Source organism: Natrix helvetica, assembly GCF_964273705.1.
Source record: "Natrix helvetica genome assembly, chromosome: 4".
In the NCBI taxonomy this organism is placed as follows: Eukaryota; Metazoa; Chordata; class Lepidosauria; order Squamata; family Natricidae; genus Natrix; species Natrix helvetica.
This window is the reverse complement of record NC_138550.1, coordinates 117,435,899-117,452,733: the sequence shown is the minus strand read 5'-3', so window position 1 is coordinate 117,452,733 and position 16,835 is coordinate 117,435,899. Positions and strand designations below refer to the sequence as shown.

Genomic DNA, 16,835 nt, shown 5'->3' with positions numbered 1-16,835 from the left:
ATGTATGTATGTATGTATATATATATGTGTATATATATATATATATATATATATATATATATATATATATATATATATATATATATATATATATATATATATATGCTGGTTTTGTTGTATTCGGGTCTTTTCCCGTGTAAGGTTGAGATTGTCTTTGCAACGTTTCGGCAGGATCACACCTGCCATCTTCAAGCTGTGGGCTTAAAATTTTAAGTTATTTCCTTAAACCACCAAACTGCCGAAACGTTGCAAAGACAATCTCAACCTTACACGGGAAAAGACCCGAATACAACAAAACCAGCATACCTACACCCGTGAAAATCTACGAAAACAAATATATATATATATATATATATATATATATATATATATATATATATATATATATATATATATATATATATATATATATATATATATATATATATATATATATATATATATATATATATATATGTAGTATAATACTGTCGTATATGGATTTAATTGATCCACATAGTGATAACAAGAGTAAATTGTTTTGATTCTTAAGGATTCAACAAATTTTAAAAAGAAAATATTATTTTATTTCTTCTAATGAACAGATATAGGAAATCAGGGGAAATATCTAACTTTCCCAGCTATGAGTGAAATCTAAAAACTAGGTAGAAGCTTACTTCTAGTTTGGTGGTTTAAGGAAATAACTTATTTGCTGAATTCCCAAAGTAAACTTTATTCTACCACTGTTTTGAAATTATTACAGAATCTAATGCAATATTAATCTGCAATATGTAATTATAATATATTATAATTGTATGATAGTAAGGTTACAGAAAACATTTTCAGTATTTTAAATCTGAATCAATTGTTTCACGTTTGAAATACATTCTTCTGATCATTCTGGAATGCAGTGACGTGCGGTGAGGTTTATGGCTGGTGAGGCTGGTGACGTCATCAGGAAGGCGGGGAATGGGACCACGTGTGCTGGAGGCTCAGGCTGCCTTAGCCTCCAGCACACATGATCCCATTCCCTGCCTTTCTGAGCGTGCTCTGCCGGCTCGCGCTCTGCAGTCCTCGAAAGCGACTGGGAAACGACGAGAACCTTCCTGCCTCTGCTGGACTTTGCGCGCTCCTCGTGACTGCATATTATATTATATACTATTATTTCATGAAGAGAGGTGAGGCTCTGCCTCCCCTGCCTCCCCTGACCGCACGTCCCTGCTGGAATGACCATTCTTAAAATGCTTCAAATCCAAACCATTTTGCAGATTTCTCTGTAGAATAATAAAAATTGCACAAGAGCAAAAGAAGAAGAAATCGGGACTGGGACATGATCTAAACTCCAACTAATTACTTTTTTTCTTTTATTTATTTTCTGCAGGATCTTACATGTTGGTGAATACTACTGAAAGAATTGACCAAAAGGCCCACCTTTTGCTACCACAACTAAAGGAAAACGACACACATTGCATCGATTTCAATTTTTTTGTTTCCAGCAAAAGTGGTTCCAGTCCTGGAATTTTGAATGTTTATGTGAAAGTTAATAATGGTGAACTTGGAAATCCAGTATGGAATGTCTCAGATGCCCCTATTGGTATTTGGAATAGAGTGGAATTGGCTGTCAGCACCTTTTGGCCAAACTTTTATCAGGTACTGCTTTTTTGTTCTTTCACTTATGAAACATTATTCCTCCCTTTCAATGTTTAGTCAATTTATATCAAGGCTAATGCCTTTATTTGAGTTATATAAATTATTATATAAAATTATTTACAAAGTCTATTGGATGAGCAAAATATCTTCTTTAAAAGGCTGAAGGATGACATTCCCAATAAATTACTTCCTTCATTTTCCAAAATTTCTCTACTTGAAAAATATTTTTATTTTGTTTTTGGAGGTTTTTTTTTCCTGAAGACAATACAGGCAGATAACTCCCACTAATGCTTATTGAATAGACCCAAGCATCTTAAAAGCAGTGTATGTCACACTTTTGTAGATGTTGTGGTGTATTATATCTCTATATTTAGAAGTTTTTACTGAAATGCTTCTTAGTATGCATGGCCTCATGAACGTTGTTATTGTTTCCTTTCAAGATATGTGTTGTAGCTATTAATTATTTTCTCTAAGCCACGTCTTATATGAAACAATATCGTTCTTCATGTTAAATCATGTGCATTTAAATCTAAGGTTCTTAGCTAGGTCGTTATTTAATCTCTTCTTAATGATTTGTTTACAGACTGTCCATCAGTAAGGGACCACTAGTAAGTTTTGCACAAGTACAGGAGATTTCTTCTAGATGCACACTAAAAATGCATAAAAATAGCTTGAATAAATTGAAACCTGCTGTTTAGCTAACTAATTAGATATAGAATGAATTAGATATTACCTGAATTTAATATAAACCTGATAATGTGTAATTTAAATGTATCTCATGTATGATCTGTTTACATGTTTATTCTTATGTCCAGATGCTGGTTAATAATGGATCACTTCAAAACACCACTTTTATTTTTTATTTTTAAAAATTCTTTGATTTAATTGGTATAACTTTTATTTCTTCTGCTTTATAAGAGATAGTTGACACTTTTCATTCACTTTCACGCAGAGTGGGTTTTCATTTCCTTTCTTGTAGCTGGTTATATTATCAATCCTGATGACTATTAGTTTCCTTTTGCCTTTAAGGTACCTACATGCAAGCAATTTGCATAACTTTGTTATTCAATATTCTTTGTGTATAGATCATTATTTTATATTTTATGTGAAAGAAAATAGGCTGCTGAAAAGCAAACATAATATGAATCCTATGAATCTCAAAATCTACAGCTAAAAAATAATGTTGCATAGGTATGTATGTAGACTCTTTTTGATTGAAGGATATTATAATGAAGGGACAGATCTTCTTTCTTATGTTAATTTCTTTGCATGTTTAATCATGTTTATTTGAAAATAAGAGCTCAGTCTCTAGGTGAGATATTTAGGAGAACTCCAGCTTCATTCTTATTTAATGATAATTAGATTTAAACTTTCTGAGCCTCACTGCTGCTTCTATAAATGAAATGCTTAAGACATTCCAGGGGTTCACATCAATATTTAATTATTACATATTGCCTTATATATGATGATGATGATGAAGTTATCCATTCAGTTGTGTCTGACTCTTGGCAATTGTATGGGCCAGGTCTCCAATCTTGCACTATTTCTTTGAGTTTTTCTATTCTCTGTCTGGTGCCAACTTTGATAGTATCTAGCCACCGTGTTCTTTGGCAGCCTGGTTTCCTTTTACCACTAACCCTTCCAACATAATTTCTTTCTCCAGTGAATTCCCCCGTATGACATGGCCAAAGTAAATGAGGCTCCTGATATATAGTGAGTGCTTAATATCAAATGTAATTCAAACTTTAGTTTAAATTTGGTTCAATACCAACTTATCTCTCTTCAAGCAGTTTAATGCATAATCTTATTTCCTTTTATGTTACGAAAGAGCTATGAATATAACTTTAATATAAATAAAATAGGTTTATTGTTGAAACTGCAGTATTATAATGCTTTCATTTAGCTTTCTCTAGACAAAGTGTCCATTCTGGTTGGCATTCAGAAAAATTCATCTTATAGTTTCTTATGCATTATTTAAAAATAGCCATCCCTTAGATTTATGTACACATCCAACAATAAACAGACAGACACTTGATTCAAACAGAATCAGTGAGATTCAGTCACCACTGCTAAAAATACTGACAGAGACTTTGAGAATAAAAATAGAACAAAATAGTGGCCTTAACTGACAAGCAATTTACTGTGGAGTTGTTGAAATTCTTGTGGAATAAATAGGTTCAGGATCATGGCCCTTGAAAAATAAATCAGTACAAACAACTTCATAATTACATAAGCCCCATTTTCACTGTTTGTATTAAATCACTTTTTTGTTGGAAGCTATAGTTGACACTAATCTCATAAATTCTTCTTTATCAATAGAAGAAGTACAAAGCACAATGTGAAATGCATAGATAAAATGTAGTTATGTAAAATTGTTGTGTAGGATTAGGGGACATGCAAGATGTGAGACAAATAATCCAAGGACTAATTTTTTTTATTTGATATTATTTTTTACTGTATTTATGTAAGTGTCTTAATTAATCAAACTGATGTAAGTAAATTCTTACTCTTTTTCAAAATGTTATTATAAATTGAGATGATTAGGTACAAGTCACCTTTGAACTACAGGCATTTTAATTGCTTAGAAAATGAGATCATGTACTGAAAGAAAATACATGTATTCCTTTTGTTCTGTGGAACTAACAAGTTATTTATAAAGTACTAGCGCATTTTTCAGCAGCAATCATTTAAGGTGGTAAGTGAACCCCCTCCCCATTTCCATTGAGAAGGGAGAAGTGGCAGGAATGAAAAGCTAATTTTGCTCTTCACTGAAGCAGGGAGGATCAGGGATAGTGCAATGTTAAATCGCTTCCTTATTTCCTGTTTGGCAGGCATCTACAGGATAGAGTGATGTAAGATAACTCTAAGGCAGACATCCAGTGCTTGTTTTTCACAAAGAAATGTAATCTGTCTTTTAACCAGTATTTTCCTGGTTGATATGGCTACTATGTCAATCAGAGAAACTGTGGTTATAGTAGTTTTTCCATTCAAAAGAGCTACTTTGCCTAATCTGCTGACTGATTTCCATATTTGATGTTTCAGAGATACTAAAATTAAAGACGGGCAGTTTGGAGTAAAAATGCTAACACTGCTAGAAAATCACATAGGAAATAATATACTATTAGCACGAACAGAACATCAAATGCTTCTAGCATTTCCCCCCTTGTTTTGTCTAAGCCTTTCGAAAAAGGCTTTTGTTCGTAGTTACAACAAAAATGTGCTATTTTAAAACAAAAATATAAGGTGCCCTTGGTGCTCTCTGTGAGCTTGGTTGTTTTCTTGCAGATATCTCATTAGCCAAACTAGGTACCAGCATCAGTGCAAGTAAGGAGTGCAGTTTGTTTTCAGTTTATATTCTAGTGGCTTACCCTGTCAGTGTTGGTGAGAGATAGAAATAGGACATTTTACAATATGATAGCTATAACACAATAGCAATAACACTTAGACATATACTGCTTCACAATGCTTTACAGCCCTCTCTAAGCAGTTTACGGTGTTAGCATATTGCCCCCAACAATTTGGGTCCTCATTTTATCCACCTTGGAAGAATGGAAGGCTGAGTCAACCTTGAGCCTGGTGAGATTTGAACTGCCAAATTGCAGGCAGCAGGCGTGGGCAAAAGTAGCCTGCAGTACTGCACTCTAGCCACTGTGCTACCACATTGTTTTAAGTAAGGACACATTCACAGGGATTCTCTTTTAGAACCCAATTCACTCAAATATCTATAGTTGGCAATATGATTATCTTACTTAATTTGACTTTGGAATGTGTAAAACACTACAAACTAATAGAGTATTCTCTAGTCAATTAATAGGGATATGCAAAAATAATCAGTCAGTGCCTTATCCATGAGCTATAGCAGCTCTTGAAAGAACAATAAGCCACATGACAATTGTATTTCTGTAGAAATTTAATAAATATACAGAAATAACAAAAAATGCATTGTTTGTTTTCCCTTCCTTCTTTTCAGCTTATGTTATCCTGACTTTCCAGAAAATCTGAGCTATTGATTCATATAAATATTTGCACGATTGCACTGATATTTTCAATTGCAGTAAATGCAGTTGAAGTATAGAGATTTTATTACTTATTAGGAGTAGGAATAGGTGTAGGGATATAGAACAATGGCCTGATTTATTTATTTTGAATCTAATGTTCGTAATACCAGTTCATTGACTTTGAATTATGAATCTGATTTTCTACTAGCTTATCAAGACAATTTTTCCAGTTGTCTTGACTGTGCACTAGGAAAAAAATATTTTGGAGATTACTTCCGGTTTCCAAAGGTGACAGACGTTGGTCCGCTGCTCGCTTCTCCGATGGGCTCCTTTTAGGAGCACAGGCGGTCTTGGAGGGACCACCTGCCATAGGGCGGCTTGCTGGAACCCCCGGATCGGCGGCAGTCATGGGGGGGGGGTTCTAGCTTTTCCTCAGGAGCCGGGGAGCGTGGGGGGTGCTTAGCAGCACCTTCGCTGAATGGATTCCAGAAGGAAGTAACTAATTAGAAGTAGCGGCTGAAGTGCTGGAGGTGAGAAGTTCACTCCAATCTCCCTAACCCCTTTTAATTGATGAGCAGCAGCCTTTTGTAAGTTGTGGATTCAATCTATTTGAAGTTGGAAGATTGGAGGGGGGGGTTCACCCCTCTCAGGCAAAGCGGCATTTGGACTATCTCTCAATCTCAGAATGGAGAGAGAGAGAGAAAAAAGTTGAATTAGTCACTTGTACTAACTTTTCACTAATGTGAAAAGATTTATATTACAATTGCAAGAGGGATTGGTGAGTTGTTTTAAAACTTTATGGAAATTTTTGATGTTCTGCTCCCTGGTTCCCTGTGAAAGGGGGAGCTAAGATGGCCTGCTTCCGTCTTCTTCTTCGCACTTATAAATGAAGTCTGCCTTTTGAAACTATCTTTTAAGAAAGTCTGGCTTTATATTACTATTCCCTCCTGAAGGACTCCTGGAGCTTCTCCTGTTATGTGGTGTTTCTGGATTTGGATTATTTGATATTTTTTTTCTTGTGACTTCTTGGCTTGGAACTATGATTGAGGATTAACTTTCACTTTTGGATTTGCCTGTCTTCTCGGACTCGCTCGGTTGCACGCTTCACAGATGTCATTTCTTTTGCTAAAGATTTACAGTCATCTCCGAACTCAGACAAATGGGCCCACAAAACCACCTTCAGGCAAGGCAGCTTTGGCACCTACATCTTTTACATCCAGCCCTACGACTCAACAGACAAAAATTTCATCATTCTCACAACAAGAAGGGACTGGAGAGAGTTCAAAAGACTTACCTGTTATACAAATGTTCCAGGCTCTTATGCAGGGACAAAACGAGTTGAAAAAAGAGGTGGCAGATTTTAGAGAACAGCTTAAAGCTGTGCAGCAGCAAACAACAGAAAATAAACAAAGAATTGGTGTGCTGGAGGAGGGTGCGGCCGGGCTGGGCAGTCCAGAAGGGGAATATGGAATTGGAAAATTTTATGGTAAAGATAGAACTTGAAAGAATGTCCTTCTTTCTCAGATTCCAGAACCTACCGGAGATAGAAGATGAAAATCTTAAGGATATCATGAGTACAATTTTAGCAGAATATATTAAGAGAGATAAAGAAAGTTGTGGTGGGATATGGATCTGGTTTACAGGATTAACTCAGCATATGCCAGAATACATAATGTTCCAAGGGAAGTACATGTTAAATTTCATAGGAAGACCACAAGGGATGAGGTGCTAGGGGCCCAAAGGGGGGAACCACTAAAATATAAAGACAAAGAAATTACCATTCTTAAGCAAATTCCAAAAAAAATAAGAGAAGGAAGTATTCCTCCTTATCAAAGAAATTATATAATAAAGGAGTTTGGTTTAGATGGTTATTGCCAGAAGGAATGTTGATCTTCTGGGAGGGAAACAGAATTAGAATTAATACAGTTGTGGAGGCAGAGTCCTTCATTAAAAAACATAGTGCCCTCCTAGAGGACGGAAATATAAGAAGTAGTGAAAAAGGTGACAATATACAAGACATGAAGGAGGGAGGGGCCGCTGCTCCACCTGGGGACAGGGGGGAGGGAACAATATTGGAAAGACTCAGGTCGCAAAAATAAATGTATTTGAAATATCATTGTAATTGTTGATACATTAGAAAGTGGCAAAAGAGATGATTGAACACATGGTTGATACTGTATAATAAGATGCTGTTTCTGCTTATCTTTTATCTTTTGTTTTTTCTTTTCTAAAAAAGTTGTGAGAATTGGAGAGATTTCTACCTCTAGCACAATGGAGTTGCCAAATTTTTTTGTATATCCACTTACCCTTTCCCATAAATTTTTAAAAATCAATAAAATCCTTTAAAACAGAAAAAAATATTTTTATATAAGAAGTACGTATCTGTTTATTTTCCTGACTACCCACCAGCTTTCACTATCATCAAACAGTGCACTTTTTAGGGTCCTTGGTTAAACATAAATGTCCGACTTTTCTTTCTTGCTTTATATATATGGTTCTGCCCCAGGCGCCTGATGGAACCGGATAGGTTCCAGACGGAGCTTGGGCCACTCCCTGTAGCCCTGACCCACTCCCGGACGGAGGACCTAGTGGCCGCCTGGAATAGGACGGCTGCTGGAGCCTTGGACCGGGTTGCGCCTTTGCGGCCTCTCCTGCGGCAACGAACCACCCTGGCTCCTTGGTTTACTGAGGACCTAAGGGTGATGAAACGCCACAGGAGACGCCTAGAGAGCAGGTGGAGGTCCTCGCGCTCCGAATCTGACCGAACACAGGTAAGAGCCTATTCACGGACCTACCTTGTGGCATTAAGAGCGGCCAAACGTAGACATTGTGCTGCTCTTATTGCGTCCGCCGATAACAGCCCTGCTGCCCTGTTTCGGGTGACCCGCTCCCTCTTATCACAGAGGCCGCGGGAAGCCCCTTTACAGGGCAGAGCAGAGGAGTTTGGGGAACATCTGCAGGACAAAATCGCTCAGATTCGGAGTGGATGGACCCCCTTCAGTGGACCAGAGGAGGCGTCAGAAGCGAGTCTTGAGGGACCACACTGGGAGGAGTTTGACTCTGTTGCCCCGAGGATTTGGACAGGTTACATGGGCGGCTGCGAGCCACTACATGTTTATTGGACCTGTGCCCCTCCTGGCTGGTCCTGGCATCCTGGGAGGTGACACGAGGCTGGCTCCTGGGTCTAGTGAACGCTTCATTGGGCGAGGGGTCCTTACCGACCGCTTTGAAAGAGGCGGTGGTGAGGCCCTTACTCAAGAAGCCTTCCCTGGACCCAACGGAACTAGCTAATTATCGTCCTGTCTCCAACCTTCCCTTCTTAGCGAAGGTTGTAGAGAATGTGGTGGCACAGCAATTCCCACGGCACCTGGAAGAAACCGATTATCTAGACCCGCGCCAGTCCGGTTTCCGACCCGGTCACAGCACGGAGACGGCCTTGGTCGCGTTGGTAGATGATCTCTGGAGGGCCAGAGATAGGGGTTGCTCCTCTATCCTGGTCCTATTAGATCTATCAGCGGCTTTTGATACCATCGACCATGGTATCCTATTGTGCCGGCTGGAGGGGTAGGGGGCACTGTTTTACGGTGGTTCGGCTCCTACCTCTCCGACCGGACGCAATGTGTGTTGGCAGGGGAGCAGAGGTCGACCCTGAGGTCGCTCACTTGTGGGGTGCCGCAGGGGTCGGTCCTCTCGCCCCTTCTGTTCAACACATATGTGAAGCCGCTGGGTGAGATCATCCGTGGTTTTGGGGTTGGATACCACCTGTACGCTGATGACACTCAGCTGTACATTTCCACCCCAAACCACCCCAACGAGGCTGTCGAAATGATGTCCCGGTGTTTGGAAGCCGTTCGGGTCTGGATGGGGGACAACAGACTCAGGCTCAACCCCTCCAAGACAGAGTGGCTGTGGTTACTGGCGCCTCGGTTCAACCAGTGGATTCCATCACTGGCCATAGGGAGCGAGCAACTGCCCCCTGTGGAACGGGCACGCAATTTGGGCGTCCTCCTAGATGCCCGGCTGTCGATGGATGACCATGTGGCAGCCGTGGCAAGGGGGGGCGTTCCACCAGGTTCGCCTGGTGCGCCAATGCGCCCCCTATTGGACCGGGACGCCTTACGCACAGTCACTCATGCGCTGGTGACGTCCCATCTGGACTACTGCAATGCTCTCTACATGGGGCTTCCCTTGAGATGCACCCGAAGACTACAGCTAGTTCAGAATGCGGCCGCACGGGCTATCATGGGGAGTACTAGGTACTCCCACATAACACCTCTCCTGCGCGAACTGCACTGGCTGCCTGTGGTTTTTCGGGTGCGTTTCAAGGTGTTGATTACCATCTTTAAAGCGCTCCATGGCACACGACCTAGTTACCTGCGGGATCGCATCCTACCGCATACATCCCTGCGACCAATCCGCTCTCACAGGGAGGGACTCCTCCAGGTGCCGTCCACCAAGCAATGCCAACGGGCGGCGCCTAGGAGTAGAGCCTTCTCTGTGATGGGCCCAACCCTCTGGAATGACCTCCCCCCCGATATTAGAACTACTACCGACCTCCGCTCCTTCCGACAGAAACTTAAGACCCACCTGTTCCAATTAGCTGGCCTGGCCCATTTATAGTCCCATTTATACCTCCTGGCAAAGATTTTTATTCTGGGATAGTTTTTAGGGGTGTTTTAATGTATTTTAAATTCTTAAATTTTAAATCTAACTTTAACTATTGTACAGTAAACTACTGCTACCTCCTCCAGCCACACCTATTTATTTATATTTATATTATGTATATTTATTGTTTTTAATATGACTGTACACCGCCCCGAGTCCCTTCTGCGAGAGGGGCGGTCTAGAAATCAAATAAAGTTAAAGTTAAAGTTATACTAATTATATACTGAATAATATTACATGAAATACAGATTCATTGTAATATATTACCGTACATTGATTTCATGCTAAAATTTATTAGACTAGTGAGTAGGACAGAACTGTAATGCCTTTCCTCAATATTTTATTCTTCCTTAATATAACTTTTAAGAAACCAGGAAATATCAGCAGCAATAGTAGTATAGTACTTTGGTGAAAAAAATGTTATACTGTTGTTCAGTTGATACCACTGGGATTAAAATTGCATATTGAGCACAAAAGATACACTCTGCCAAATAATTCTTAGCCTAATATTTAATCAAACTGGTATAAATTTGATAAACACAAAATGTTTGGAGGAGTATTTTATTTATTGAATTAGCACAATAAAATTAGCTGCAAGTAACAATACAGCCAGTAAACCTGTACATGGGTAAAATTATTGATGAATGTAAATTTGAATCCCTATCTTTTCCTGGATTATTTTAAATGCTTAACTATTTATATATTTAAAATAGTCAACATTCTATTTAAAGAAATAAATAGCTGTATTTATGCTAACTTTTCAGAAGCATAACGCTATTACTAGGTTTATTGATATTACTTGCTTTTTCATATTTCAGGTAGTTTTTGAAGTTATCACTTCAGGTCACCAAGGATATCTGGCTATTGATGATGTGAAGGTTTTAAGTCATCCATGTAGTAAGTGAATATTACATTATCACTTATTTCAAAATATTGTTGGAATAAATCTGTCATTATTTTATTCTGAGCCACAAATAAAGGGCCTATTTAAATCTTTAGGGGCCTAGAACTCTTTAAAAAAAACCATGTAAATTTTCTAAGATCGTTGAAAAGCATACTTTCTGCTAGCTGATGATAGGAGACTAAGTTCATGTTACATAAACTTTCAAAGGCAATTGGAGCAGGATCCTGGCCTTTCAAAAAGGAAAAAGCATTGTTCCAGCAATGCAGTAATACTGGATCTATATTACATGCATTTCCTGATCATTCCCAGCAGTAAAATATATTAGTTCTAAAATGTCTCAGCGATTTCTGGCTGACCTTATGTGCATTCCTAACTTAAAACAGTGTGAGACCTACTTATAGAGGTTCATGGAGAGCCCCCTAGTGAATTGTAAGACTGTGGGCTAGATTGAGGAGTTGCAAAACATCCCAGAAGATCATAACAAATACAGTACATTCCATACTTTTTCCAAGAAAATTATACGTGTTGTTCATGAAATCAATAGGAACTGAACTCAACTTGAAGGAGGCTTGATTTTACTTATTCCATAATTTATCTATATATAAACTACCTTTCTTTGAGTATAAAAAGAGCAATCAAGAATAATTTCTTAATATTCTTGCCAGATAACTGATTTCAGTATGTTATAGCTTTTATCAGCTAGATTTCAGTACAATCTTTATGGAAATGTTTTACAAGACAGTTATATAGCCAAAATAGTTTGTTGCTCAATAGAAACAGATAGCTAATATTGTTCTGTCATTAGGACTTAGATTTTTTTTGTAAAAAAGAAATAATTGCAATGTAAAATATATTTATAATATGCAATATTACGAATAATTAGAAATAAATATTTTAAAATTAATTTCAGTTGGGATTTCTTGGCTCACAATATAAATATGTTATTAAAATGTTTAAAATAAAATAGGATTTGAATTCTTTTACTGAAATCTGAAGGGCTCATTCCAACTTTACTATTCTGTGAAAGCAATTCTTAGAAAAATCGAGTAAGAAAAAACAATTAGAATAATGTGGGATTAATAGGAGCACTGATGGAGCAGTGGTTAGAATGTAGTAATGCAGGCTATCTCTGCCCACAGACTGAGTTCAATCTTGATGGGCTTGAGGTTGACTCAGCCTTCTATCCTTCCGAGATCAATAAAATGAGACCCAGATTGTTGGGGGCAATTGTAAACCTCTCAGAGAGTGCTGTAAAACACTGTGGAGCAGTATATAAATCTAAGTGCTATTGCCATTGGCAATAATATGATTCTTCCTTTGCCTCTTTTTTATTTTCAACAGCCAGCACACCTCATTTCCTGCGCCTCCAGAGTGTAGAAGTCAACGCTGGCCAGTTTGCTACTTTTCATTGCACCGCCAATGGTAGGACTATTCAAGGAAACAAGCTTTGGCTACAGGTAATCTTATTTGTTTTCCTTTTCTTTCTCTACCAAAGTGATATTTTTGAAGACGTGTTTGGTTTATTTACTTATCCAAAAGTCAAGAAGGACTGTATGGCAAATGAGCACTAACAAAATAGACACTAGTACTTTTTATATTTTGATTCAGTGATTAAAAGCAGGGGAAAAGAGATTACAGGTATTCTTGATTAAGAGCTGGTCATTTTACAACTGTTCAGTGTTATGACAGCCATGGAAACAGATGCTTAACAACCCCTAAAGCCACCTTGGGTCATTGTAAATGATTTCACCATTGCCCTCTCACAGCCAAGTGACCACATGTTGGGTGGGTCAGCTTTAGAATCAATTGTGGCATTTTGTGGTTACATGACTTTTGCCAGTTTTTCCCGAAACTACCCATTCAAGTGACATCAATGTTTGCTTAACAATTATAGTATTTGCTTAACGGCCATCCCCCCAAAAGACCAGAAAATTCCAGTCATGTGGGTATCGACTTACAACTGCAACAACTTACAACCATTATTTAATTATGGTAGTAAGTTTAGGACTACTGTACATTAACACAAATCTTCACCATCCCCTGAAAGATGCCTAGTTTTTTTAAAACAAATTTGCAAATAAATTCGTTCCAAATCAGGCAATGTGATTGTCTGGATTTGTTTTCTCATTTTGTCTCTCATAATTGAGGTCTACTTATGATGCCAATTACAGGTCTCTCTCATCTTTTTAAGTGGGAGAACTTGCACAATTGGTGGCTGACTAAATACTTTTTTGCCCGTGTGCGTGTGTGTGTGTGTGTGTGTGTGTGTGTGTGTATAATCATGCACCTTTGGAAAACTTACTTGAATTGTACACTAATATATGGAAATTGTATTTAAATAGGAAAACAAAATGATGTATATATGTATGTTCTTATAGCCTCAGAACTTCAGCAAGAAGCCCTGTTGCTGAGGCATGGCAAGCAGCTCCAGAGCTGTGCAGGCATGGGGCTTCTTGGTATACCGCAGTTCTAGGGGTTTTTTTTTTTTTTTTGGCACACTGAGACAATGGGACTGCTTGGCACGTTGTGGCAACAGGGAGACTTGGTGTGCCATGGGGTTTGAGGCAGCACTCCTTGAGGGTAGTAGCCAGCATAATGGGAGAATGAAGAACTCAATTATTGCACCAAGAGGGGCAGGGAGAAAGGTCAAAAAAATGTTGCCCTATGATGCATCATTTTGCCCAATTGAAGTTTTCAAACAGGAGAGTTTCTGTAATATATAGATTATTTACATAGTAGTTATACATTTGTATATAATACTATATGTACCTGGATCTTGTTCTTCCTGCAGCTGATATTAAGCATCTCACAGTCTTACTGAGTGGGACTCTGTGAAAGAAGTAGAAAAAAGGATGAAGTTGGAATTTCAAAGGTTCTTTAATTCCTTTGGAGTTCAGAAAGAAATAATTCTAAGAAACTTCCTAGCAAAGAGAAGTCAGTTGAGAAGCTCCAGAGAGAAATACCAGTGGTACTGCCAGTCTACCTTGAGTCCAGCAGTTTGATTTTTTTGATAATAAACTCATTCTATTTGCTTAGAATTTTGTTATTGCATTTAGGCCAACGAAGTAATAGTCATTTGGAGGAGAGTTTTAAACTGGAAAACTAACCAGTTTTATTCTAATGTATAATGAAATTTTAGAATTGCTATATTCTGTAATATTTTTCTTTTTAAAAAGTGTTTAGGTCCTAGAAACAATCACAGCCTTTTTATAATATAGCTGTCATAGGCCACTAGCCAATTAAGGTTTTTTTCGCACTCTGATGGTTTGCTTCATAGATAGGTCTACAAAGAATGTTCCATAATAGTTCAGTTGTACTGCTCTAAAAAAAGGACATGCACAAATAGCGCTTTCAGCATGCTTTTCCGTAGCTTTTCCAATCCCTGGTTACAGTGTGTTTGTTCACTCCAAGAATTTATGATTAGGATAGCACTGAATCATGTGATGCATAAAAGAGTTCAGGATTCTTCCTCCTAAATAGTTATCATTTCTTTGGCTATGTAACTGATGGGTGGTGCAGTGGCATTTAACACTTTCTGTTTCCAGTACCTGATTCAGCAATCTAGTTAGGCTTCGATAGCATGCCATTACTATATTATTAGGTATATTGGTGGCTTTCAATACCATAAACCATTCTATTCTTCTGAGATGGCTCCATGCGTTGGGGATTGGGAGCAGCGTGTTATAGTGGTTCTTTTATTTTCTCCAGGGCCAGTTCCAGTCAGTGTTGGTTGGCGGGGAGAGATCGTTCCCTAGGACTCTACTTTGTGGTTGCCTCAAGGTTCTTTTCTCTCTCCCCTCCTTTTCAACATCTACATGAAACCGCTGGGTGAGTTCATCTGCCGGTTTGGAGTTTGGTATCATCAGTATGCTGATGATATCCAATTACGTCTTTAGGCTTTGAGCTGGCCAAGTGATACTGTCAAGTCCTGTCCCAGTGCTTTGAGGCTGTATGGGTTTGGATGAAGAGGAACTATCACTGACTTAGTTCTACCAAGCCCATGTGCTGTGGGTATTCGGAGTGCACACATCTGGGGATACTCTCATTTTGACTGAGGATAGTTTGAAACTCTCCCATTCAAAAGAGATGCACAATTTGGAGGTGCACAATCCTGGACTCGAAGCACCTGCTTGATGAGCAGGTCGCTTAATTAGCATGCTGTCAGCTGCAGCCATGAAAGCCTTTGATTTTATCTGATGCACCAGTTGTACCCTCTTCTAGACTGGGTTCTTCAGATTGGCTACCGTGTATTATATTCTACGTGAAGATGATCCCGAAGCTTCACCTGGGGCAGGCAGTAATGTATATCCCTGTAACACTTCTGCTTTTCGAGGTTGCCAGTTTGCCAGTTTGCTTCGGGGTGTGATTCAAGGTGTTGGTTGCTAATTAAAGTCCCACATGTCATGAGGCTGATTTGAGCAACCACCTGTTTTACGCAGTATCCGCCTGGCCTGTTCAATCTGGTAGGTTAGCATGCGCCACGTTCCATTAACTGAACGATATCTGGTTCTCAGAAGCATGCCTCTTGGTTACAGTGACTGCCCTCTGGAATGAGGTCCTCTTCCAAAATTCAAGCAGTCCCATCCATCTGCTATTTCAAAGGGCCTTAAAGAACTAGTTCTTTGCATAGACGTTTGGGAAGGATGTCCCTTTCTTCCATTTGGTTCCCCTCTTGATTTATTTTCCTCCCATATTTTTCTTTGTTTTTGCTCTGTTGCTTGTTTTTAACAATTTATAAACCATCCAGAGTCACTGGGGTTGAGTGAAATATCAATTTAATAAATAATAATTATATTAACTGGACACAAGCTGAAGTGGACAGTTAGGACTGAAAAACAAGCAAATGGATGACTGTTCACTATACTTTACTAGTATATCACTAGAGATATTGATAGATTATATCTGACCTGCAGAAATGGAGGCAGATTGTTACTTCAAGTAAACCATTGTACAATATAGGCTTCTTGCTCCTTAGTTGAAACGGAAGCAAGTTTGTGAAACTGATTATTTTACTGCATGTTTTTATGTTGTAAAAAGAATAGTCTTTCAGTGGTGCTAGGCAGTGATTTTATTTTGTTTTAATGACATCATTTAAAGTGAGTAGTACCTGATTTTGTATTTTACTCTTTATGCAGCTTGTCTGTCTGAGCTTCTTTTTCTTAGTCCTATTTTGAAGCTGGATACCTTGCTGTTTCTTTCTTACTGGAGCCATAGTCTGCTTTAATGCACCGTTTCTTATTTAGCATACATGGCCATGAGAGGTTAAAAGCATCCACTTAGTAATGGAAAAGTAAAATAATCACTTAAGCCAGAAAGTGGCTATCAGTGAATACCATTAAACTGCAAGTCATATTCATGTTCACAGGAAAAAAAAGGTAAGAGATTCAAAATCCAAAAGCTTTTGTGATGCAGTAGAGCATAAAGCAGGATTAATGATTAACAGAAATTCATGTTCTCCATAGCTGATGCGAATGAGTAATAAATAAGTACCTTAATACCTTAGTAGCTTCATGCATTTTCTGTTCTTAATAACTCAGGGTATTTCTGTTGCATTTTTTCTACAATTGAAATGTTTTATTTCCAGACATAATTATAGTATATATTACACACTGCTGAAAAATGAGTATGAAATAGTTTTA

The 16,835-nt window shown here is 38.4% G+C and overlaps 1 protein-coding gene across 6 annotated transcripts in view; it reads left to right on the top strand.

The window, feature by feature from the left end:
- PTPRM (protein tyrosine phosphatase receptor type M) overlaps window positions 1-16,835 on the top strand; it is a 471,605-nt gene that overhangs the window by 167,031 nt on the left and 287,739 nt on the right. For all 6 annotated transcript variants that reach the window (XM_081950797.1, XM_081950796.1, XM_081950795.1 and 3 more), the window contains exons 3-5: window positions 1,361-1,629; window positions 11,111-11,189; window positions 12,538-12,653. In XM_081950797.1, the coding sequence (XP_081806923.1) occupies window positions 1,361-1,629; window positions 11,111-11,189; window positions 12,538-12,653 (464 nt within the window). The remainder of the gene's footprint in view (window positions 1-1,360; window positions 1,630-11,110; window positions 11,190-12,537; window positions 12,654-16,835) is intronic.